This window comes from Choloepus didactylus, chromosome 1 (genome assembly GCF_015220235.1).
Source record: "Choloepus didactylus isolate mChoDid1 chromosome 1, mChoDid1.pri, whole genome shotgun sequence".
NCBI lineage: Eukaryota > Metazoa > Chordata > Mammalia > Pilosa > Megalonychidae > Choloepus > Choloepus didactylus.
This window is the reverse complement of record NC_051307.1, coordinates 123,877,467-123,904,074: the sequence shown is the minus strand read 5'-3', so window position 1 is coordinate 123,904,074 and position 26,608 is coordinate 123,877,467. Positions and strand designations below refer to the sequence as shown.

Sequence of the window (26,608 nt, the reverse complement as noted above, 5' to 3'; positions counted from 1 at the left end):
TTTACCTGGAAAAAGAACCAAAATAGACATTTTTAAAAACTGAAATAAATTAGACAATCATTTCTTTTCATTTAAGAGTCAATCTGTTAGGAGAAAGAGGAGTCTACACATCTCCCAACATAAAATGCAAAAGCCTAAATTTTATGTTGTGTAATAATTTCAAGTTCTAAGTTTAATGAACTAAATTTTAGTTTTTTTCTTTTTTAAAGACACCAAGTCTGGTGGCAGGTAAATTCTGCTTTTTCTTTCTTTCTTTCTTCTTACAATATTTCAGATTTTGAATAGTTGAACTTTCCTTCAAAATAATGTCAAAGGACATAAAATTAATAGAATGTTTATTTAAAATTCATCAGAGAAATAGTCCACAACAGGTCAATTTTAGAACATTCTTCTTTGATGCTTCGAATCAGAGTCTTACTACCATCCCACTGGAGATCTTAGAACTAAAGGAATTAGAGGAAGTGCATTTGGAAAATAACCAGATTGAAACAATTCCCAAGGACATCCAACATTTAAAGAATCTCAGGATCCTCTACCTGAACAAGAACAACCTAAAGAGCCTGTGCCCGGAACTGGGGATGCTGAGCAGGCTGGAGGGCCTGGACTTGAGCAGCAACCCTCTTCCTTTTTCCTCCTTGGAAGTCATCAGCTGCATCCGTCCCTTGCGCGAACTGCGGCTCTACAAAATTGACCTGAGAGAGTTTCCTGTCGTAATATGTAAATCTCTTCACCATCTTGAGCTGCTCGGGCTGACAGGAAACCTCCTGAGATCACTGCCCAAAGAAATAGTGAACCAGACCAAACTGAGGGAGATCTACCTGAAGCAAAACAAATTCGAAGTTTTCCCAAAGGAGCTCTGTGTTCTCTACAACCTGGAGGTCATTGACCTGGATGAGAATAGTCTAAATTTCATCCCAGAACTTATTGGCAACCTGACGAGTCTGCAGAAGTTCTACGTGGCTTATAACAAAATACTCTTTATACCCGAGTCTCTGTGCCACTGTAGCAAAATGTTGGTGCTTGATTTTTCCCACAACCTCCTCCACTCCATCCCACACACCCTCTCCGAGCTGACCGTGATGAGGGAAATCGGGTTGAGTGGGAACCACATGGAGAAGGTGCCACAGCTCATCTGCAAGTGGACCTCGCTGCAGCTACTCTACCTGAGCAACACCGGCTTGCGGGTGCTGCGGCGCTCCTTCAGGCGTCTGGTCAACTTGCGCTTCCTGGATCTCAGCCAGAACCATCTGGAAACCTGTCCTTTGCAGATCTGTGCTCTGAAGAAACTGGAAATCCTGGTGCTGGATGATAATAAAATACAGCAGGTACTGATTTCCTTCTGTCTCTCACTATGTTCTTATTAAGGGCCCTTCCTGCCCTAAATTGGTGCGGTTCTATGTCTAAACATCAGCTCCATCTCAGAAGTTTATTCATACTGACTTTATGGGCGAAAATCTAGGGTTAACAAATACATCCAACAGGGTAGCAATTTATATTACCCTTTTCCCCTAATTAACAATAGTGATTATAATGATTGCTAATGTTTATTTAGAATATGTATGAGGCAATCACTGGTCTGAGTGCTGCACATGGATTATCTCATTTAATCCTCTCAGACTCTTTGATGTAAGTAATACTATTATCCTCAATAAAAAATGAAGGAAATGAGGCACAGGGGCCATAACCAACTTATCCAAGGTCGCACAACCCGTAAGTGATAGAGCTAGGATTCCAACTTAGAGCTGCTGAGTTCCAGCAAAGACCACCTCCTATCAGGGTTTCCTTAAATGGCAGATTTTTCTAACACATACACCCTTGGGCCTTAATATTCCAGTTGTGGGAAACAGCAAAAATTGATTTATCCCTAAAGCTCTGCCAATTTGCACAGGGCAGCACATTCAAAAATGTTTATTGCACTGTTTATTATAAGGAGAGATTGGAGATTATCTAAATTTCAGTCAGTAGGGTTATGGGCAAATAAGTTGTGTTATATTCATAAAATGTAAAAGTTTGCAATAATTTAAATGAACTGGAGTTATATGTGTAATGTAGATAGATCTCAAAATCAAGATATATGTTTTAAAAACCACCAAATTTCAGAACATTATACCATTTAAAAATTTTTAAATCACACAAAACTATGCACACAATTTGAAATAGTCAAAGAAGAAAGCTTAAGCATCAGTTTCTCTAGAGACTAACTTAATCTGATTAAAAAATAAATAAAAACTGGAAAAATTTTATAATTTTATAACATTTATAGTGAGGAAATGAGCCCTCACCTTTTATAATAAAAAAGAAAAATGTCTTATGAAGGATTCCAGATGTGTGAGACTTTTACAGACAACTTATCCCTATGTTGGACCTTCTTTTTTCTCACAAATGTGAGTGACCTGTTTGCCAATTGTCTGTCTATTCCACCCATCTATAGAGAGGTTGGGAACTGAGCTGAGCTCTAGCAGTTTTCATGAAAAATAGAATGGCAGATTAGGGAATGAGTGGAAGGAAAGTCCAAGAGCTAAAGCCAGAGAACTTTCCCAGTTAGTAAATTAAACCAAATAAAGGAAAGTGTGGTTTGGTGCGAATTAAGAAGCTATTGAGATACATAGTTGGGCTTTTTCCTTCTATAAGAAAATGAGATATCTCTGTAATACAATCAGTAGTGTGATTTTGTCAAATATAGAATTGAAGTTTTCCATGTAGTTTCAGATGGCCAATAAAAAGAACAATTAGTAGTTGTGAATGTGAGGCAGATTTGTACCTGACTAAAAGGAAAAAACATGATGATTAGAGATAATCCATTGAAGTTGATGAACTTTTCATTCCAGGAGGTGTTTGAATATGAGCTGGATGGCTAGCTATGGAAGATATTCAACTACTGTATTAAAGGGTTAGAAGAGAGGGCCTTTGTAAAATCTGATAGTCTGTCAAATGCCTATCCAGTAACTGCACAGAGTACACAAGCCTATATATTCACTAGAAGATGGAACATGACAATATATAATAGTTTTAATAGTCTTAATCAAGTCATTATAGTCTAAATTGAACACTGATTAATAATAGTATATACATATATTTGCTTTCAACTAATGTTTCAAAATTGCTGAGTTAAAGCCTTTTAGGGTAGCATTGATAAATTTACCAATTTCAATAATTGAATTTTTTGTGAGTATAATCATTGTAATTTTTACACTAATAGCACTAGTACTTTTTCTTTCAGTGGTGTCAAGTATTTGCCACACTACAGTTCATAAATGTATAATAAAGTAGGTAAAGAATTGCTCCAGTTTATAACAGTGCATAAAAGTGAAGAACAAAGAGGCTTGTAAAAAAGTGAAACTCTAGACTTCACATCTACAGATATAATTATTTATATATGCCAACAGATGTCCAAACTTTTCATCAGTATGAGATGCTAAATTGCTTTACTTTTTGTTTAACAATCTGCCTCAAAACCAAAAGCCTAATTTATTTTCTTACTGTTAAAAATAATCTTGACCTGAAATGTAACTTATCTTTTTGGAATACTTCTAGTTACCTTCAGACTTGAGTTTACTTTCAAACCTGAAGATACTTGGACTATCAGGAAATCAGTTCTTTTCTTTTCCGGAGGAAGTCTTTTCTATAGAGTCTTTGGAGAAATTATACCTGGGGCAAGATCAAGGAGTCAAGCTGACCTATATGCCAGAACACATTAGGAAACTGCAGGTAAGCCTCCCCAAATGAGCAAGCAAAGAAGCACATGCCACTGACTCCTTAAGTAAGTGGATACTGAGAAAACATAGAGATGTCCCTGCAGGCTGGATGTGGAATAACTGATAATAGATTTCCATCAAAGCTCCAAACAAGCAGTCATTATCACATTTTGAAGCTTCCACTGTGTTCCTGAACAACCTCCAGATCCATACCCAAAGAACATTTTATTGTAATTACTATTGAATATATAATGCCATACATCTTTCCACTGTGTGGTTGGCTTCTTTTATTTGCAGAAATTGATTCATACATCTCTCCATTTAATTTTCACTTTCCATAAGTAGCCCCCTGAAAATTCTATTTTGAATTTAAAGATCACACAGGTGACATGGCTTGGAACCTGTATTTTGGTTGCTCAGGACTCCCCATAAGGGGCGATATGACCTCGGTCCCTGCATGGTGGCAGCTTCTCCTGCTGTCCAGCAGCAGGCAAATTGTGGTTTATTTAGTGCACAACGTTCATGCTGAAGATGAATCTGTGGTTTGGTGCTGAATCCTAGCAAAGCAAATTCATTCAAAGTACCCATACCAGTGTGTCTCTATGTAGGCATACTTTAAAGGACTGTTATTTTTTCCTGTTCCTGTTACCTCACTCTTAGTAATGATAAAGTAGGGTGGGCCACTGCACAGCCCCCAGTCATGGCACCAAGTAGCAGCATGTTCGGCAGTGTGCTCTCACTTAAGACACAGGAATCCTATTCCCAAATGTCCGTTCCTTTGCCCTGTGCTCATAGAACACCATCATCATCCTGCTCCTTGTACATGTCATGTAGCACTCTCTGAAATATTAGAGCGAAATGCAAACATTAAATTTTTTGCCCAGTGAGTTTGCAATAGTTAAATTGAATACATCCATACCCTTTATCTGTGCATTTTAGCTATTTCCATTTGGATAATGTTGAGTGGAGATTTGAGGCAACTCTAATTCCATAGCAATTTCCATAGAAAATTAGCTATTGAAAGGGAGAAAATGCAAAATGTAGTTAAATGATCCAAATTATTTTTTCCGTAAAGTTCTAGTGAAACAAATAAACACTAGATTCCCACATTGTCTTTTTCCCTGCTTAAATGGGGAATAAGTAATAACTTTACTTTAAAATAAAATTATTTCTTGATGATAATCCTTTAAATGTGTTTTTCCCTTTATCCCAAATGTATAATTCCCCAGTGAAAGAGCATAGGACTCACTGGTGATTCTGGTTGTTATAATTAATTTATCAAGTTAAGGATCATTATGGTATATTCTCATGTTGCTTCAGCACCTTAAAGAGCTTCATATAGAGAACAATCACCTGGAGTACTTGCCCATATCCTTGGGTTCCCTGCCTAACCTGGAAGTTCTTGATTGCCGCCACAATTTGCTTAAGGAACTTCCACATGCCATTTGCCAAGCTCGAGGTGAGTAATCTTAATAGATCTGCAGCCTGGTAGAGTTTGGGGCCAGTGTTTCTCCTGATTATCAGCTTCCTTACTTTACTAACGACCAAGCTCAGTGTTTGGAGAGCTGAACCCTACCCCATCACCTTCTTTCAGTGCTCACAGTGACCTGGGGAAATAATAGGGGCCCAGATTAGTATAGCTAGTATAGCTAAGAGCCTCACCAAGACAACTGGATTGTTTATTAGTAGTTGAAAGTGCAGTAAATAGCAACTGCTATGAAAATTAGCATTCATCCATTCTTTACACCACCAAAAATAATTTGCATTTTGTTCACTAAATCAGTTGAATAAAAGTAAAAAAAATTAACCCAGAATGGTGAAATCGGCAAGAGGCACTTGTGCAGCTGCATGATTGGTATGGGGAATCTTACATAATTCACATTTAAATACCCACCATGGTTGTCCACTAGTTTAAACCATTCTTCCTCTGTCCATCTGTCAACCCATCCAACCACTTAACAAGCTTTTGTTGGGCTCCTACTGGGGCAGAAAAAAAATGTTTTTTGTCATAGCGTGCTGAATCCCCAGGTTTGAAGACATGTTTCAAACTATAACTGTTCTCTTTTAATGAAGGAGGGTAAAGGAGTAAGAGAGTAGATGCTGTCTCCTACCCAGAAGATATTAAAAAATTGGGGGCAGAGCTGGATATACAATTCTCCTTAGTAAAGCTCCTGACCGTATATTCTTATCCTATCCTTTGTTAACTGAAGGAATTGAATGCTGTCAAATTTTTCAGTGTTTAATATTTTCCTCTCTCTAATATTTATTTACACTGGCTCCAACAACTTTGATTCAAATGAGTTATAAAGAAGAGATTTTGGTTTGCATCATAAAATCTGATGCCTTCTGTTACTGAACTAAAGAATGCACTTTTTTAAAAAGAGGAAGATTCTTTTATTCAGGAGTACAAAAAAACAAAAAATGGGGGGGGATTTATCTTGCCCATTTTAAACATGCATTCACATTTTTTTTCTTTGTAACACTTTATTCTGATGCCACTGTGCTCTGCCCACCTGAAAAGTCAGCCTATGCTTAAATAAAAAATAAGAAAATTAGAGAAGTTGTAGGTTTACAGAAAAATCATGCAGAAAATAGTGTTCCTATATAGCCTCCCTCACATACACAGTTTCCCCTATTATTAACATTTTGCATTAGTCAGTTATTTTGTTACAATTGATGAAACAGTATTATTATAATTGTACTATTACACTATAGGCCATAGTTTAAGTTACAGCTTGTGTTGTAGAGTCCTATGTATTTGGGGTTTTTTTTTAATTTTTTTTCTAGTAGCATATATACAACCTAAAATTTTCCCTTTTTAACCACATTAAAATATACAATTCAGTGGTGTTAATTACATTCACAGTGTTGTACTACTGTCACACACCATCCATGACCAAAACTTTCCCATCACCCTAAACAGAAATACTGTACCAATAAAGCACAAACTCCCTAATCCCTACCACCACCTTGGCCCCTGCTCACCTGAATTCCAATTTCTGACTCTATGATTTGCTTATTCTAACTATTTCATATCAGCAGGATCATACAATATTTGTCCTTTTGTTTCTGCCTTATTTCACTCAACATGATGTCTTCAAGGTCCTGTCGCATAATTCAGAACTTCAGCTTCATTCCTTTTTATAGCTGAATTATATTCCCAGGATGCTCATGTTAATTTTGCTGGTCTTAAGATAAATCCACCATGAAACAAAATCTTTTCAGCTTTGGAAGAATTATTGCTTGAGGACAACTTGCTCACCCATCTTCCAGAGAATTTGGATAACCTGGTGAATCTAAAGGTTCTGACATTAATGGACAATCCCATGGAAGAGCCTCCGATGGAAGTGTGTGCTGAAGGCAATGAAGCTGTATGGAGATACCTTTGGATAAAAAGAAATAAGACAAAAATGGCAATAAAGGTACATTCAGCAAAATTTCCTAATACATTCACAGTTGCTTTGGAGAGGGGTTGGTGTTAAAGCTATTACAGATTATCCTATGGTGCTGTTCTTTATTCATTTAAACCCTGTTGTTCTTGAGAGAAGAAACTCTTACTTTTGTTTTTTAAATAAACTTTATCAAAAAAATTAAAAAAAACTTTTCGAAACAAAACAAAGCAAAGGAATAAGAAAAATGAATACCCTAAAATAACTTCATTACTTCCCATACTCCTATCGGACCACAAGAAAATTAATGAATCATAGTCATTCCTGAGCATTCCCGTATCATTAAGATTACCCTCAGTAGCTTATCTGTTCTTGTTAGATTATCGTTCCCCCTTCACTAGTTGCTATCAACCTCTAGGTTCCCTGTATTCTACAAAATAATACCCCTGTTTTATATTTTTCACAAAATTCATACTAGTGGTAACATACAATATCTCTCCTTTTATAACTGACTTTTTTCACTCAGCGTTATGTCCTCAAGGTTCATCCATGTTGTCATATGCTTCATGACCTCGTTCCTTCTTACTGCTGCATAGTATTCCATCGTATGTATGTACCACATTTTCTTTATCTACTCATCTGATGTAAGACATTTAGGTTCTTTCCATCTCTTGGCAATTGTGAACAATGCCTGTTCTAGTTTTCTAATGCGGCCAGAATGCAAAACACCAGAAATGGATTGGCTGTTATAAAAGGTGGTTTATTTGGTTACACAGTTATAGTCTTTAGGCCATAAAGTGTCCATCCACAAAGGGTACCTTCACTGGAGGATGGCCAATGATGTCCAGAAAATTTCTGTTAGCTGGAAAGGCACGTGGCTGGTGTCTGCTCCAAAGTTCTGGTTTCAAAATGGCTTTCTCCCAGGACATTCCTCTCTAGGCTGCAGTTCCTCAAAAATGTCACCTTAGTTGCTCTTGGGGTGTTTGTCCTCTCTTAGCTTCTCCGGAGCAAGAGTCTGCTTTCAACAGCCATCTTCAAAATGTCTCTGTAAACTGCAGTTCCTCTCTCAGCTTCTGTGCATTCTTCCAAGTGTCCCTCTTGCTGTAGCAAGCTTGCTCCTTCTGTCTGAGCTTATATAGTGCTCCAGTAATTTAATCCAGACCCTCCTCCATGGAAACCATCCAGCCAGAGTCATCACCCTCAGTTGGGTGGGTCCCATCTCCACAGAAACACCCAAAGAATTACAATCTAATCACCAATACGTCTGCCCACACAAGATTACATCAAGATAATGGTGTTTTGGGGGACATAATACATTCAAACCAGCACAATGCTGCTATGAACATCGGTATGCAAATATCTGTTTGTGTCATTGCTTTCCGGTCCTCTGGGTAAATACCTAGAAGTGAAATTACTGGATGGTAGGATAACTCAATACATAGTTTTCTAAGGGACCACCAAACTGTCTTCCAGAGTGGCTGAACCATTATTCAGTCCCACCAGCAATGAATAAGAGTTCCAGTTTCTCCACATCCTCTCCAGCATTTGTAGTTCCTATTTGCTTAATGGCAGTCATTCTTATTGGTGTGAGATGATACCTCATTGTGGTCTTGATTTGCATCTCCCTAATAATTAGTGAAGATGAACATTTTTTCATGTGTTTTTTAGCCATTTATATTTCCTCTTTGGAGAAATGTCTTTTCATATTTTGCCCATTTTATAATTGGGCTATTTGTACTAATGTTGAGTGGTAAGATTTATATATATATAAAATATCAGTCTCTTATCAGATATATGGTTTCCAAATATTTTCTCCCATTGAATTGGCTGTCTCTTTACCTTTTTGACAAATTCCTTTGAGGTATAGAAGCTCTTAATTCTGTGGGGTTCCCATTTATTTTTTCTTTCACTGCTTGTGCTTTGGGTGTAAGGTGTAAGACACGACCTCCTAATACTAGGTCTTGAAGATGTTTCCCTACATTGTCTTCTAGGAGTTTTATGATACAGTCTCTTATATTAAGATCTTTGATCCATGCTGAATTAATTTTTGTATAGGGTATGAGGTAGGGGTCCTCTTTCTTTCTTTTGGAAATAGATATCCAATTCTCTCAGCCCCGTTTGTTGAAGAGGCTGTTATGTCCCAATTCAGTGGATTTTAGAGCCTTATCAAAAATCAGTCAATCATAGATCTAGGGGTCTATTTCTGAATTCTCAGTTTAATTCCATTTATTAATATGTTTATCTTTGTGCCAATACCATGCTGTTTTGACTACTGTGGCTTTGTAATAGGCTTCAAAGTCAGGCAGTGTAAGTCCTCCCACTTTGTTTATCTTTTTTAGAATATTTTTAGCAATTCAAGGCATCTTTCCCTTCCAAATAAATTTGATGACTAGCTTTTCCAAGTCTGCAAAGTGGATTTCTGGAATTTTGATGGGAACTGCATTAAATCTGTAGATCAGTTTGGTAGAATTGACATCTTAACTACATTTAGCCTTCCTTTCCAGAATAATTCTCCATCTCTTTAGGTCGCCTTCTGTTTCTTTTAGTTGAGTTATACAATTTTCTGTGTGGAAGTCTTTTACATACTTGGTTAAGTTTATTCCTATGTACTTAATTTTTTTAGCTGCTGTCAAGAATGGAATCTTTTTTGTCAGTTATGTCATTTCTCCTGTACAGAAGCACTTAAGTGCATTAATCTTATATCCTGCCACTTAGCTGAATTTGTTTATTAGCTCAAGTAGGTGTGTTGTTGCTTTCTCAGGGTTTTCCAAGTATAAGATCATATCATCTGCAAATAATGAGAGTGTTGCTTCTTCCTTTCCAATTTGGATGCCGTTTATTTCTTTTTCTTGCCAAATTACTCTGGGTAGAATTTCTAGCATAATATTGAATAGTGGTGACAGTGGGAATCTTTGTCTCATTCCTGATCTTAGAGGGAAAGCTTTCAGTCTCTCACCATTGAGTACTATACTGGCTGTGGGTTTTTCATATATGCCCTTTATCATATTGAGGAGGTTTCCTTCAATTCCTGACTTTTGAAGTGTTTTTATCATAAACGATGCTAGGTTTTGTCAAATGCTTTTTCAGCATCTATCGAGATGATCATTTGATTTTTCCCTTCTGATTTGTTAATGTGTTGTATTACATTGATTTTCTTAAGTTGAACCACTCTTGCATGTCTGGGATACAAGAAACTCTTACTTTTGTATCCCCAGGGCTAAATGAGAGATTTTTAAAAATATCAGCCCTAACAATTTTGTTTTTATTGTCCCTTATTTCTTAGTCTGATAAGAAGCCAAGAAACAGGCAAGAAATACCCCATTGAAGTTAAAAAAAAAAAAAAATTAAAAAAAACCTTATTAATATAAAGGCAATATATAAGGCTGAAAAGTTAGAATTAAAAGCATTTATGGATTAGATTTCTCAAGACCAGAGTTCTGCTCTGCCGCTAACAGGAATCAAAAGCTAAGAGCCTTGTGGCATGCTTTTCTTGCCTACAAAATGCAGTAAAGGAGTGTCCTTTTCTCCTCGCCTCCTGAACCTATGGATAAAGCAATACCCCAGACAGACCAGGAATCTGTCCACCTATTCTTCAACTGGTCCAAGCCCCCATCATTTTTCACCCAAAATAATTGCCATTGCCCCCTAACTAATCTATTTCCATGCCTGCTCTTTCTACAATGTACCCTCTACTTAGCAGTCAGACTGATGTTGTTAAAAGATAAATCCAATCTTGCCACTCCTCTGCTGAGATGGACAGTTCTCCATTTTACCTGAAGTTAAGAGCCAAAGTCTTTGGTCTACAAGGCCCTCTATCAGTGGCCCTCAGCTCTATCAGACTTAATGCCCCTTTCTCCCCTTCATAACAAGTATTTTGTGATCCCTCCTTTATTCTTCTGAAATTAAATTCATGGATAACATAATCTACCAGTACACATAATTTTAATAAATAAAATAATGACCAAACTGCAACATAAAGGACAAATAATGAAAGTAATTTATATTAAAATATTTATTTCAATATATATGTACTCAGGAACAACTACACTGGAAAATTGAAAATCATATTTTTTATTACATATTTCCTAAAAATATTTTGATGAACCATGTACAATCGTGCCCCATATCTGCTAATTTGGTGTCTGCTGATTCAGTTACCCACAGTTAACCATGAAAAAAAAAAAAAGAAAAAATTGGGAAATTTGGAAAATTCCAGAAAATAAAAAAATAAATGGTTCATAAATTTCGAACCACCGCCAAGCAATTATGAGCTGTAAGATGGTGAAGTCCACCAGCCCGGTACATGACTCATCTCCCTTTGTCCCCATACCCACACTCCCAAGTGGAACTTTTCCTCCAGTCTGCCTCTAGTGCTCTCGCTGATCCCATTCATTGTAGCAGTGCTTTTGTATAAGAAAGTCCTTATTTACTGTAATAATGTCTCCAAAGTGCATTGACTAGTGGTGCTGGTCGTGTTCCTAAGCTTCAGAGAAGCCACAAAGTGCTTCCCATTAGTGAAAAAGTAAAAATTTCCATATGATTGAAAAAGAAAGAAAATCATATGCAGAGATTGAAGTTGTATGGCAAGAACAAATTTTTGATTTGTGGAATAATGAAGAATAGAAACAAAATTTGTGCTAGTTTTTCTGTTGCACTTCAAACTGCAAAAAGTAACTGCTACAATGCATGATAGGGCATTGGTGTTCACTTATATCTGCTGTTTCAGCCACCCATGGTAGGTCTTGGAATGTATCCAGTGCAGATACACAGGCCCTACTGTACCACCTTGCACATTGAAAAACTGATATTTTAAAAATTTGCCACTAAGTTTAAATTATTGGAAAAGATATGATTTCCAGTGAATTTTAAATATTGACCTTCTAAAATAGAGCTGTTGGATCAATATTTTAATATATCTAAAGGACTCTATATACCTTTATGATTTGAAATAAATTATCAGTTTATAAAATGCTTGAACAAGTTCTTATATTATGGGCAGAAATTTTATATCATTCTTTTGTTTTGTTTTTTGAATAGCATTTCCATTTCACTTTCCCCTTAGAATATATCCTAATGTTATATATATATATTTTTTTCTTTTTTTAATCTAGGCAATAAGAATATTTACATAAGTTAGTTTTAAAATCACATTTTTTTTCTCTGACCACCATAAGGCTTTTTAATGTTCTGGGTTGCATTATAATTATAAATATAAATTTATATCTATCTATATATATATACCATAAAATACAAATTTTGAAAATTGATGCAAATTCTTTTAGAAATACCTATTTTAATGAGAGGGACTTTATCCACTTAGTTTATATATTTATGCATAAATATTACTTATTACTACTTTTCTTCTACAGATAAGACCTTGTCCACTTAGATAAGTTAACAAGAATGGAAGAAGCTTTTTTTTTTTTTTGATATTTGTTTTAAATACCAATACCTCTCACATCCCTGGACATCTTCCAGGTTTATATGCCAAAACATCACATAGCAGGTTGTTAGCTAACAAATCAACTGTCTTGAGAAAGAATCGGTTACCTAGTCCTTATGGTCATTTGCTTTCTCAACATAAATACTAGTATTTTGAACTTTCCCTTGATTTGGTCTTAAGGTCATAAAATGTCCAGGGTAACACATCAGTAATCGGGTACCTTCACTGGAGGATGGCCAATGGTGTCCGGAAAAACTCTGTTAGCTGGGAAGGCATGTGGCTGGCGTCTGCTCCAAAGTTCTGGTTTCAAAATGGCTTTCTCCCAGGACGTTCCTCTCTAGCAAGCTTGCTCCTCTTCAAAACGTCACTTACAGCTACACTGAGTTCCTTCTCTTTGAGTCAGCTCATTTATATGGCTCCACTGATCAAGGCCCACCCTGAATGGGTGGGGCCACGCCTCCATGGAAATATCTCATCAGAGTCATCACCCACAGCTGGGTGGGGCACATTCCAAGCAAATCTAATCAGCCCCAAAATGTCTGCCCCACAAGACTACATCAAAATTAATGGCGTTTGGGGGACACAGTACATTCAAACTGGCACATTTGGTGTCCCAGAGGTTTTTTTTTTTTTTTTTTTTTTTTTTTTTTTTTTTTAATCATCATTTTATTGACATATATTCACATACCACGCAGTCATACAAAACAAATTGTACTTTCGATTGTTTACAGTACCATTACATACTTGTACATTCATCACCTAAATCAATCCCTGACACCTTCATTAGCACACACACAAAAATAACAAGAATAATAATTAGAGTGAAAAAGAGCAATTGAAGTAAAAAAGAACACTGGGTACCTTTGTCTCTTTGTTTGCTTCCCCTACTTTTCTACACATCCATCCATAAACTAGACAAAGTGGAGTTTGGTCCTTATGGCATTCCCAATCCCACTGTCACCCCTCATAAGCTACATTTTTATACAACTGTCTTCGAGATTCATGGGTTCTGGGTTGTAGTTTAATAGTTTCAGGTATCCACCACCAGCTACCCCAATTCTTTAGAACCTAAAAAAGGTTGTCTAAAGTGTGCGTAAGAGTGCCCACCAGAGTGATCTCTCGGCTCGTTTTGGAATCTCTCTGCCACTGAAGCTTATTTCATTTCCTTTCACATCCCCCTTTTGGTCAAGAAGATGTCCTCCATCCCACAATGCCGGGTCTACATTCCTCCCCGGGAGTCATATTCCACGTTGCCAGGGAGATTCACTTCCCTGGGTGTCTGATCCCACGTAGGGGGGAGGGCAGTGATTTCACCTTTCAAGTTGGCTTAGCCAGAGAGAGAGGGCCACATCTGAGCAAAAAAGAGGCATTCAGGAGGAGACTCTTAGGCACAAATACAGGGAGGCCTAGCCTCTCCTTTGCAGCAACCGTCTTCCCAAGGGTAAAACTTATGGTAGAGGGCTCAACCCATCAAACCACCAGTCCTCTATGTCTGTGGTCATGTTAGCAACCATGGAGGTGGGGTAGGCGAATACCCCTGCATTCTCCACAGGCTCCTCAAGGGGGCACTACATCTTTTTTTTTTTTTTTTTCCTTGTTTGTCTTTTTTCTTTTTTTTTTTTTTTTAACTTTCCCTTCTTTTTTAAATCAACTGTATGAAAAAAAAAGTTAAAAAGAAAACAAACATACAATAAAAGAACATTTCAAAGAGACCATAACAAGGGAGTAAGAAAAAGACAACTAACCTAAGATAACTGCTTAACTTCCAACATGTTCCTACTTTACCCCAAGAAAGTTACATAATATAGCAACATTTCAGTGAACTTGTTCCTACTACATCCATCAGAAATTAACAGACCATAGTCATTTCTGGGCATCCCCAGAACGTTAAATAGCTTATCTGTTCTTCTGGGATTATTGTTCCCCCTTCCTTAATTGCTCTCTACTGCTAGTTCCCCTACATTCTACATTATAAACCCTTTGTTTTACATTTTTCAAAGTTCACATTAGTGGTAGCATATAATATTTCTCTTTTTGTGCCTGGCTTATTTCGCTCAGCATTATGTCTTCAAGGTTCATCCATGTTGTCATATGTTTCACCAGATCGTTCCTTCTTACTGCCGCGTAGTATTCCATCGTGTGTATATACCACATTTTATTTATCCACTCATCTGTTGAAGGACATTTGGGTTGTTTCCATCTCTTGGCAATTGTGAATAATGCTGCTATGAACATTGGCGTGCAGATATCTGTTCGTGTCACTGCTTTCCGATCTTCCGGGTATATACCGAGAAGTGCAATCGCTGGATCGAATGGTAGCTCTATATCTAGTTTTCTAAGGAACTGCCAGACTGACTTCCAGAGTGGCTGAACCATTATACAGTCCCACCAACAATGAATAAGAGTTCCAATTTCTCCACATCCCCTCCAGCATTTGTAGTTTCCTGTTTGTTTAATGGCAGCCATTCTAATCGGTGTTAGATGGTATCTCATTGTGGTTTTAATTTGCATCTCTCTAATAGCTAGTGAAGCTGAACATTTTTTCATGTGTTTCTTGGCCATTTGTATTTCCTCTTCAGAGAACTGTCTTTTCATATCTTTTGCCCATTTTATAATTGGGCTGTCTGTACTATTGTCATTGAGTTGTAGGATTTCTTTGTATATACAAGATATCAGTCTTTTGTCAGATACATGGTTTCCAAAAATTTTTTCCCATTGAGTTGGCTGCCTCTTTACCTTTTTGAGAAATTCCTTTGAGGTGCAGAAACTTCTAAGCTTGAGGAGTTCCCATTTATCTATTTTCTCTTTTGTTGCTTGTGCTTTGGGTGTAAAGTCTAGGAAGTGGCCTCCTAATACAAGGTCTTGAAGATGTTTTCCTACATTATCTTCTAGGAGTTTTATGGTACTTTCTTTTATATTGAGATCTTTGGTCCATTTTGAGTTAATTTTTGTGTAGGGGGTGAGGTAGGGGTCCTCTTTCATTCTTTTGGATATGGATATCCAACTCTCCCAGCCCCATTTGTTGAAAAGACCATTATGGCTCAGTTCGGTGACTTTGGGGGCCTTATCAAAGATCAGTCGGCCATAGATCTGAGGGTCTATCTCTGAATTCTCAATTCGATTCCATTGATCTATATGTCTATCTTTGTGCCATTACCATGCTGTTTTGGCAACTGTGGCTTTATAATAAGCTTCAAAGTCAGGGAGTGTAAGTCCTCCCACTTCGTTTTTCTTTTTTAGAGTGTCTTTAGCAATTCGAGGCATCTTCCCTTTCCAAATAAATTTGATAACTAGCTTTTCCAAGTCTGCAAAGTAGGTTGTTGGAATTTTGATTGGGATTGCATTGAATCTGTAGATGAGTTTGGGTAGAATTGACATCTTAATGACATTTAGCCTTCCTATCCATGAACATGGAATATTTTTCCATCTTTTAAGGTCCCCTTCTATTTCTTTTAGTAGAGTTATGTAGTTTTCTTTGTATAGGTCTTTTACATCTTTGGTTAAGTTTATTCCTAGGTACTTGATTTTTTTAGTTGCTATTGAAAATGGTATCTTTTTCTTGAGTGTCTCTTCAGTTTGTTCATTTCTAGCATATAGAAACATTACTGACTTATGTGCATTAATCTTGTATCCCGCTACTTTGCTAAATTTGTTTATTAGCTCTAGTAGGTGTATCGTTGATTTCTCAGGGTTTTCTAGATATAAGATCATATCATCTGCAAACAATGACAGTTTTACTTCTTCTTTTCCAATTTGGATGCCTTTTATTTCTTTGTCTTGCCGGATTGCCCTGGCTAGCACTTCCAGCACAATGTTGAATAACAGTGGTGACAGCGGGCATCCTTGTCTTGTTCCTGATCTTAGAGGGAAGGCTTTCAGTCTCTCACCATTGAGTACTATGCTGGCTGTGGGTTTTTCATATATGCTCTTTATCATGTTGAGGAAGTTTCCTTCAATTCCTACCTTTTGAAGTGTTTTTATCAAAAAGGGATGTTGGATTTTGTCAAATGCTTTTTCAGCATCTATTGAGATGATCAATTGATTTTTCCCTTTCGAGTTTTTAATGTGTTGTAATACATTGATTGTTTTTCTTATGTTGAACCATCCTTGCATGCCTGGAATGAACCCCACTTGGTCATGGTGTATGATTTTTTTAATGTGTCTTTGGATTCGATTTGCAAGTATTTTGTTGAGGATTTTTGCATCTATATTCATTAGGGAGATTGGCCGGTAGTTTTCCTTTTTTGTAGCATCTTTGCCTGGTTTTGGTATTAGATTGATGTTAGCTTCATAAAATGAGTTAGGTAGTGTTCCATTTTTTTCAATGTTTTGAAAGAGTTTGAGTAAGATTGGTGTCAGTTCTTTCTGGAAAGTTTGGTAGAATTCCCCTGTGAAGCCATCTGGCCCTGGGCATTTATTTGTGGGAAGATTTTTGATGACTGATTGGATCTCTTTGCTTGTGATGGGTTGGTTGAGGTCTTCTATTTCTTCTCTGGTCAGTCTAGGTTGTTCATATGTTTCCAGGAAATTGTCCATTTCTTCTACATTATCCAGTTTGTTGCCATACAGTTGTTCATAATATCCTCTTATAATTTTTTTAATTTCTTCAGGATCTGCAGTTATGTCACCTTTTTCATTCATTATTTTGTTTATATGGGTCTTCTCTCTTTTTGATTTTGTCAGTCTAGCTAGGGGCTTGTCAATCTTGTTGATCTTCTCAAAGAACCAACTTTTGGTGATATTTATCCTTTCTATTGGTTTTTTGTTCTCTATGTCATTTATTTCTGCTTTAATCCTTGTTATTTCTTTTCTTGTACTTGGTTTAGGATTGGTTTGCTGTTCATTTTCTAGCTTCTTCAGTTGATCCATTAGTTCTTTGATTTTGGCTCTTTCTTCCTTTTTAATATATGCGTTTAGTGCTATAAATTTCCCCCTTAGCACTGCTTTTGCTGCATCCCATAGGTTTTGGTATGTTGTGTTCTCATTTTCATTCGTCTCTATATTTAGCAATTTCTCTTGCTATTTCTTCTTTAACCCACTGATTGTTTAGGAGTGTGTTGTTTAACCTCCAGGTATTTGTGAATTTTCTAAGTCTCTGATGGTTATTGACTTCTAATTGTATTCCATTGTGGTCAGAGAATGTGCTTTGAATAATTTCAATCTTTTTAAATTTATTGAGGCTTGTTTTATGTCCCAGCATATGATCTATTCTGGAGAAAGTTCCGTGAGCACTAGAAAAGTATGTGTATCCTGGTGATTTGGGATGTAATGTCCTGTAGATGTCTGTTAAATCTAATTCATTTATCAGATTGTTTAGGTTTTCAATTTCCTTATTGGTCTTCTGTCTGGTTGATCTATCTATAGGAGAGACTGATGTGTTGAAGTCTCCCACAATTATTGTGGAAACATCAATTGCTTCCTTTAGTTTTGCCAATGTTTCTCTCATGTATTTTGTGGCACCTTGATTGGGTGCATAGACATTTACGATTGTTATTTCTTCTTGCTGAATTGCCCCTTTTATTAGTATGTAGTGGCCTTCTTTGTCTCTCAAAACATCCCTGCATTTGAAGTCTATTTTATCTGAGATTAATATTGCTACACCTGCTTTCTTTTGGCTGTAGCTTGCATGAAATATTTTTTTCCATCCTTTCACTTTCAGTTTCTTTGTGTCCCTGTGTCTAAGATGAGTCTCTTGTATGCAACATATTGATGGCTCATTTTTTTTGATCCATTCTGCGAATCTATATCTTTTAATTGGGGAGTTTAATCCATTTACATTCAACGTTAAAACCGTGAAGGCATTTCTTGAATCGGCCATCTTATCCTTTGGATTATGTTTGCCATATTTTTCCCTCTCTCTATTAATATCCTTTATTGTACCCATACCGAATCTCTTTAGTACTGAACCTTTCTCCAGGTCTCTCTGTCCTGTCTTTGTTTCTCTGTCTGTAGGGCTCCCTTTAGTATCTCCAGTAGGGCAGGTCTCTTGTTAGCAAATTCTCTCAGCATTTCTTTGTCTGTGAAAAATTTAAGCTCTCCCTCAAATTTGAAGGAGAGCTTTGCTGGATAAAGTATTCTTGGCTGGAAATTCCTCTCACTCAGAATTTTAAATATATCGTGCCACTGCCTTCTTGCCTCCATGGTGGCTGCTGAGTAGTCACTACTTAGTCTTATGCTGTTTCCTTTGTATGTGGTGAATTGCTTTTCTCTTGCTGCTTTCAGAACTTGCTCCTTCTCTTCTATGTTTGACAGTGTGATCAGTATATGTCTCGGAGTGGGTTTTTTTTTGGATTTATTCTATTTGGAGTTCGCTGAGCATTTATGATTTGTGTATTTATGTTGTTTAGAAGATTTGGGAAGTTTTCCCCAACAATTTCTTTGAATACTCTTCCTAGACCTTTACCCTTTTCTTCCCCTTCTGGGACACCAATGAGTCTTATATTCGGACGTTTCATATTATCTATCATATCCCTGAGGTCCATTTCGAGTTTTTCAATTTTTTTCCCCATTCTTTCTTTGATGCTTTCATTTTCCATTCTGTCATCTTCCAGGTCACTGATTCGTTGTTCAACTTCCTCTAGTCTTGTACTATGAGTGTCCAGAATCTTTTTAATTTGGTCAACAGTTTCTTTAATTTCCATAAGATCATCCATTTTTTTATTTAGTCTTGCAATGTCTTCTTTATGCTCTTCTAGGGTCTTCTTGATTTCCTTCATATCCTGTACTATGGTCTCATTGTTCATCTTTAGTTCTTTGAGTAGCTGCTCTAGGTGCTGTGTCTTTTCTGGTCTTTTGATTTGGGTCCTTGGGCTTGGGTTATCCATATCGTCTGGTTTTTTCATATGCTTTATAATTTTCTGTTGTTTTTGGCCTCGTGGCATTTGCTGAACTTGATAGGGTTCTTTTAGGGTTTGTAGACCAGTTGAAGTCCTTATCTCTAATTTATCAGATCTACAGCTTCGTGGAGTACACTTTCTCTAACTAACCAGCAGGTGGCGTCCACGAGCCACCTGTTCTCCACAAGCCAGATCTCCCCTGCTTAGCCTTTTTGGTGAGTGGGGGAGTGAGTCTTGTGGGGCCCAATTGGTGTACCAAGCTTGCGTGTGTAGTTGGTGTTGCCTGCCCTGTATGTGGGGCGTGTTTCTGGGCAGTCGGGGAGGGGGGTGTGGCCCTAACAATCAAATCTCCCTGATGATCCTAGAGTTTTAAAGCTGCTGCAATAGTCTAATCCTTCAGTTCAGTCCTGCCACAGTTTGTCTCTGCCACTGACCCACAAGTCTTTGGTATTGGCGTATGGCTCCTGAGACTTGCAAGTGGGCCCCTCTTCCAGGCTGTGCACCCCGGGTCCTCTGTTGAGGGATGACTGTGCTATGTCACAGGTGAGTGCCGTCCCCCCAGGGCAGTTCTGGGCTGCTGGGCTGTGTTGGGAGGCTCCCAGTCTGCTCAAATGATGGCTGAATGGGGCTCTGTTAATTCACACTGCTCCCCCTTCCCAGCTCTGGGACATTCAGCTGAGGTTGCAGGGAGGGCTAATGTCCACGCCCAGTTTTGTGGTGTGTGCCTGTTATTTGAAGCACTTCCGTCACACTGGGTTGTCTGGGGCAGCTCTGGGCTATGGGGCTGGCGATGGGCAGGAGTGTTTCCTGTCCCCCAGGATGGTGGCTGTGAGCGGACACCCCCCTTTTCTTGGGAAGTTGTGGTGTTTAGTGAATTTTCTCAGCCACTGGATTATTGCCTTTTGTCTCAGAGCTCTCTTAGTTCTGCTCTTGACTTGACGTGCCCAAATTTCAATTCTTTGAAGCTTTCTGTATTGAGCTTCTTAGAGTAATTGTTTTAGAAAAAGCAAAAAGGGTTTAAAAAAAAAAAAAAAAAAAAAAACGGCCCTCCTCAGAGATCTAATGGGTTATTGAAATGCTAATAGACAAAGCAACCAGGGCCATTAAGGAAAGGTCCACAGGGCAGAGAGATCAGCTTTGCTTCGGGATTTGCATATGCGCCTCAGGGCCTGATCTCCACCCTTCCCCTTTCTGTGTTCACCAGAACTCCAAAAATCCTCTGCTTTTATTTTGGAGTTTTTCGTGTTGTTTTTTTTCTATGCCTGTCTCCTCTCTGCTGGGCTGGCTGCTCTCAGAGTCTCTGGTGTCTGGTCTCAGTCTATCTATGGTTGGAGTTTGAATCAGTAGAATGAGTTTCCGATAAGAGCAGCCACTGCAGTTCTCCCTTCTCCTTCCCGGAGCTGACAACCCCTCCTCCCCCGGGACTGAGCCTGGCAGGGAGGGGCGCGGGTCCCCTGGCCACAAAAACTTACAGATTTCGCTGATCTCAGCAGTTCCACGTTTTCATGAGTGTTGTATGAAGTATGCCCAAAGACAGATTGCTCTGTGGTGTCCAGTCCACGCAGTTCCTGGCTTTTTACCTACTTTCCTGGAGGAGTAACTAAAACATACAGCTCACCAGTCTGCCATCTTGCCCCGCCTCCCCCAGAGGTTTTTATAGTCCAGGGCAGTGTACCCTAGACATTCTCAGATGGGTGCGAGATTTGCCTTTTTTTTTGGTAAAATGGGAAAGGAAGCCATGAAGAGGAAAGTGGGGATGGAGAACAGGCAGTGTTGTTCTCAGGCAGATCTGTTTTAGGAAGGAGTACATATGGAAGGTGAAGATCTGGAAATGGATTGCTTCCAAGCTATCCATGCCACACTCCCTTCACTTTTGTACCGGGGTTCCTTCAAGTGAGTCCCTTATTCACTTGAAGACTGCTGAACATTAAGATAACAGAAAGTCCCTGTAGATTTCCAAAATGCCTCTAGAGGGCAACACTGTTCCCTGAGAATCAGCCCAGGATCTGATCTGCCGCTTTCACTCCTCACCTCACCTTTCCCTTTCTCACTTAGCTTCGGTCACTGCGGGACCCTTGGTTCTTACAAAGGGCCAAGGATACTCCTGCCTCAGGGCCTTAACTCTGGGCAAGTCTCTGGGCCTCACTTCATTCAGTCTCTGCTGAAATGTCCTGTTGTCAGAGAGCCCTTCTCTGATCTTCCTTATTTAAAACACCACACCCCTTTCCTACCTCCAGTCATTCTTTCATTCATTCATTTATTCAACAAATATTTTTGAGCTTCTATAGGCCAGGCAGTGTTCTAGGGACTTGGAAACACATCAGTGGACAAAAAAGACAAATATTTCTGTCCTCATACTGCTTAAAGTATAGTGGGAGGGGAACAAAAATGTTAAATATAAAACATAAAATTATGAAATATGTTAGAAAGTGATAAGTGTTATGGAAAAGAAGTTCAAGCTAAGGGGAATTGAGATTACCAAACGTTTAGTGGGAGTGGGGGATTTAATTTAAATGGCATGGCCAGGATAATCCTCATTGAGATGATAATTGAGCAAACACTTGAAGAAGCAGAGGGGGAGAGCCCTATGGATATTGAGAAGAATGTTTCTGGCAGAAGAAGTAGTGAATGTAAAGCCCTATGTTGGAGTGCATGTCTTATCTGAGCCAGTGAAGAGGCCAGCATGGCTGGGGCAGAGTAGGCAACAGGGTGAGGGGTTACAAAATGTAGTCAAGAGGTAAGGGGGGAGAGGCAGATTGGTTACGGCCTTGTAAGCCATTGCAAGGACTTCAGCTTTTATCCTGAGAGAGATGGGGAGCCACTACAAAGTCCTGAGAAGAGGATTTACTTGTAATCAAATATATGTTGTTGAAAGATCATCTGATTGCTGTTTTGAGAACAGACTATAGGGTAGCAAACAAGGAAGGAAATTATAAGGGAAGGCAAAGATGGTGCCTTGACCACCTCCTTCAGGGGAGGTTGTAAGAAGTGATCTGATTCGGGATGTATTTTTAAAGTAAAGCCAATTGGATTTGCTGATGGATTGGATCTGGGATGTAAGAGAAAGACAGGAGTCAGGGATGCCTCCAGGATATCTAGCCAGAGCAACTGGAAGGATAAAGTTGCCATTAACTCAGATGGGGAAAATTGAAGCTAGAGCTTGTTTGGGGTGGGAGGGAGATCAGGATTTCTATCTTGGACATGTTAAGTTTGAAATAAACATTGGTTATCTTGAGAGATGTTTAGTTGTCATTGGATACATGAGTTTAGAGTTTAGGGGAGACAGGAGGACTGGAGATAGAAGTTTAAGATCTTCTTCCTGCAGATGGTATTTAAAACTATGAGACTTTACTATCTCCAAGGGAGTGAGTATAGAGAGGAGGTCCAAGGACTGAGTGAATCCTGGTGCATGCCAATGTAAAAAAGTAGAGAAAAGAGGAGAACCAGCAAAGAAGACTGAGAAGGAATTACCAGTGAAGTAAAGCCAAGAGTGGGGCATCCAGGAAGCCAAGCAAAGAAAGTGTTTCATGGAGAGAGGGAACAGCTGTGTGAAATGCTACTGACAAGTCAGTAAAATGAGGCCTAAGAACCAGCCTTGGGCTTTAGCCACACGACAGCCCTTAGTGACCTAGATGAGAAGTAATGGAGGAGTAGTGGGTGGATTTCATAGACAGAGGAGAAGAATGGGAGAAATGCAGGTATGGACAACACCTTTAAGACATTTTGGTACAAGGGGAAAATAGGTCAGTGGCTGGAAAGGGAAGTTTGTGTGTCTGGGTCTGTGTATTTAAGATGGGAGGAATAACAGCATATTTATTTTTATGAGGCATGGGTGTGTCAGCAGAGAGGAGAGAGGGGATGATGGTATAAAGGAGAGGAGAGCCACTGTGGAGGAGTGTTCCTGAATGGTAAGAGGGAAGAGGAGCTAGGAAACAAGAGAAGGCTGGCTTTAGGCAGGGCACAAACAGTCCAGTAAAAAGAGGGAAGGGAGGGGATCGGCCCTACTGATTCCCTACTGATTCCTGTAAAGGGAATATCATCTGACAGATTATACTTTCAGGTGTTGATTGCTTATTGTCTCTTCCTCCCACTAGAATGTGGGTTTTATGAAGGTAGTGGCATTGGTTTTTTACGCTGATTCCCAAATGTCTAGAATAGTGCCTGGCATATAAAAGCACTAAATGCATTTAAAAAAAATTTTCCTGAATGACTGGCCGATTGAGACAGATAGAAATAAGGTCTGAGGTTCTGAGGTTCATATCCCATTCTCCACATCCTCAAGACCACATACCAGAACAAAGAGAGTCTACTATTTCCAGCTCATCATGATACCAGCTAATGCCAAAGTTGGGTTTATCTTGGTTTCAGATTCAGGCTTGGTGGCGTGGAACAATGGTACGGAGAGGATATGGGAGATTTGAAGAACTACAAAGAATGCGAAAGAAAGGGAAGACCTCTCCAAAAGATAAGAAAGGAAAGAAGCCTGCAAAAGGAAAACCTTTAAAGGGAAATAAGAAATAATTCTATAAATAAATGAATTGAAGTAATGAACTCTAATGGATTTAGACAAAGGCAGAATATCTCAGAATTAGAGGCCTGTGTCACTAAAATTAAATCAGAGAATTATGGTTATGTGTAAAATAAGATATTTTTACCTTTACTGAAATATTTATGGATAAAATTATATGATGTCTGAGAATTGCTGAAAAATAATATTGGTGGGCTAAGTGTGGATACAAATGAAAAAGGATTGGCCATGAATCGACTGTAGAAACAGTGATCAGTACATGGAGTTCATTATACTATTCTGTCTGCTTTTTTTTTTTTTAACTTTCAATTTGAAATAATTATAGATTCACAGAAAAGTTCCAAAGAAATGTACAAGGAGGTCCCATGCACCTTTCACCCTGCCTCCCCCAATGTTGACATCTTGCAAAACTGTAGTACAATAACAAAACCAAGACATTGACATTGGTACAATCAACAGAGCTTATTATACTGCACTCCTGTATGTATGTGCATGTGTGTGTACTTTTATGCAATTTTATCACATGTAGCTTCATGTAAACAATATCACAATCAAGATACAAAACCACAAGTCTCCCTTGTGCTGTTCCTTTGTAGCCACACCTACCACCTACAACCCTACCAGTCCCTGACCCCTGGCAGTCATTAATCTGTTTTCCATCTTTATAATTTCAAGAACATCGTATAAGTGGAATCACATGGTAGGTAGCCTTTAGGGATTGACTCTTCACCCACTATAATTCCCTTGAAGTCCATCTAGATTGTTGCATGTTATCAATATTCATGCCTTTTTATTCTGAGGAGTATTCCATGGCTCCACAGATTGTTTAACCATTCATCCACTGAGGGATACTGGGTTATTTCCAGGTGTGATCTGTTATGAATCAAGTGTTTATGAACATTTGTGTATAGGTCTCTGCATAGTCACAGGTGTTTGTGATATCCATGGGAATGCACGCAGAAGTAAAGAATACCTATTTTACCCAAAACATCTTCTTTAGCACCACTCAGAACCTCATCAAGATGATCTTTTATTGTGGATTTTAAATTCTACATATCTTTCAAGCAGTGATTGCAATACTAATTAATGCCATGAGATGAAATCAAAACAGATTAGACTAAATTTGATTAGTGCATATCAAATAGAAATGTGTGAGAAGATATCCTTGCTGTGCAGTGCCCTTCATGCTCTAATGAAAGAAAACCGGAAATTTCAGAAATTGCTTAGACAACACAAAAACTTTAACTAATGAACTAAATAATTTTATGTTGTAAATTCTATGCAAAAGAAATGCCCAGGGACAATATGTTAACAATTTGTTTGTTTGCTTTAACAGTAAAAGGCTTTGTTTTAAGAAGATATGTTTTTGGTACTAAATTTTGAATTTTCTTCCACTTTTTACTAGAATTTATGTCAGTGACCATTATTTCTGCTCACGGTTTATATCTTAGATAAAAGACATCAGAACATAAAATGTCTCATCAATAAACCCTGAAGGGTATGCTTTCTGATAAAACTGGAAGTAGACCACATTGTAATATACCTAATAGTAATAAAGATAATATGAAACTGTTACACAGCTAGTGCCTTTCACATTACAACTACACACACACACACCATTATATTTAAAACGTTAAAGGAAAAGAAGCAGAAAATTCCAGGGCAAGAAAAAAGTGGGTGCATTACTAGACTCGAAACATTTTTGGCATACCTTCTAACTAGTAAATGAACTGATTATACACGCAAAACAAATGAAAGTCCATTGAAAATCACCTTCCTTGTTTCCAAGGTATGGAATAAAGACACACTCACATTAGATCACTATATACATATAGTTACAAAGTTCTTGTAGCATAAGTTAATAGGCCCAGGAGGTGACACTCAGTTGTTTACCCTGGGGTTCATTCATTTTCTTTTCCTCCTTTGGAGAATGATTTATGGCCCAGTAAGACTTGGAAAGCTGGCTTACTGAAATCCACCATGGTCAAAGTAAATGCTGCTTTTGTGGTTGTGGAGGTAGCATTCCAGTTCTTCCTCCTGGGAAGCTGGGAGAATCCATCTTTTCATGCCTATTTCAGTGATCTCAGGAAATTTGGTCATGGCACATAATAAGTGTCTAAGCCTACTGTCCACACTCTCAAAAATTTGATGGCCGAAGGCTGATATCCAGGTCAGTTAACTCTTTGAGGAACCACAGATTTTGGCAGAAGATGGCCCATCCCACATCACGGATGCTGTCATTGTAGCTCAGGTCAAGGCTCTGCAGTTTGGCCAGATGACCTGTCTGTATTACTGATGCTGTAAGACAAAATCAATTCTACTGTTATAACTGCAGGGAATATTTTCTGCTGTGGCTATGTTCCACTTCCCAATAACACCCTGTCTCCAGAATTCTAATGATAAGATTAATAATAAATGATTCTTTGTTATTAGCTACCAGCTTTATTCAGAGCACCTGGAATTACTTTAGTAACATATTTCTCTCTGTGCTTCCATTTGTGTGATGATTAATTTCACGTGTTAACTTCGCTAGGTTTATGGTGTCACTGGTCTCCTTGTACTCTCAGGGTTATTTCATAGATGGGATTTGCACTGACAATCAGCTGATTGCATCTGTATCAAAAAAGGAGATTTCCCTAGCAATGTGGACAATTCCTCTTCCAATCAATTAGAGGTCTAAAAATCAAAACTGAGGGTTTTAGAGGTCAGAAGAGTAT

General features: G+C 38.3%; 1 protein-coding gene across 2 annotated transcripts in view; it reads left to right on the top strand.

Moving 5' to 3' along the window:
- The window catches only part of LRRIQ4 (leucine rich repeats and IQ motif containing 4), a 50,894-nt gene extending 24,619 nt beyond the window's left edge, over positions 1-26,275 (top strand). Inside the window, exons 2-6 of one of the 2 annotated variants that reach the window (XM_037841089.1) lie at positions 275-1,325; positions 3,535-3,708; positions 5,016-5,154; positions 6,921-7,117; positions 23,732-26,275. In XM_037841089.1, coding sequence (XP_037697017.1) covers positions 306-1,325; positions 3,535-3,708; positions 5,016-5,154; positions 6,921-7,117; positions 23,732-23,884 — 1,683 coding nt within the window. In that variant the 5' untranslated portion in view covers positions 275-305 and the 3' untranslated portion in view covers positions 23,885-26,275. Of the gene's footprint in view, positions 1-4; positions 1,326-3,534; positions 3,709-5,015; positions 5,155-6,920; positions 7,118-23,731 lie in introns of those variants that run through there. The other variant, XM_037841097.1, reaches the window with a different exon arrangement.
- The last annotated feature ends 333 nt before the right edge of the window (positions 26,276-26,608 follow it).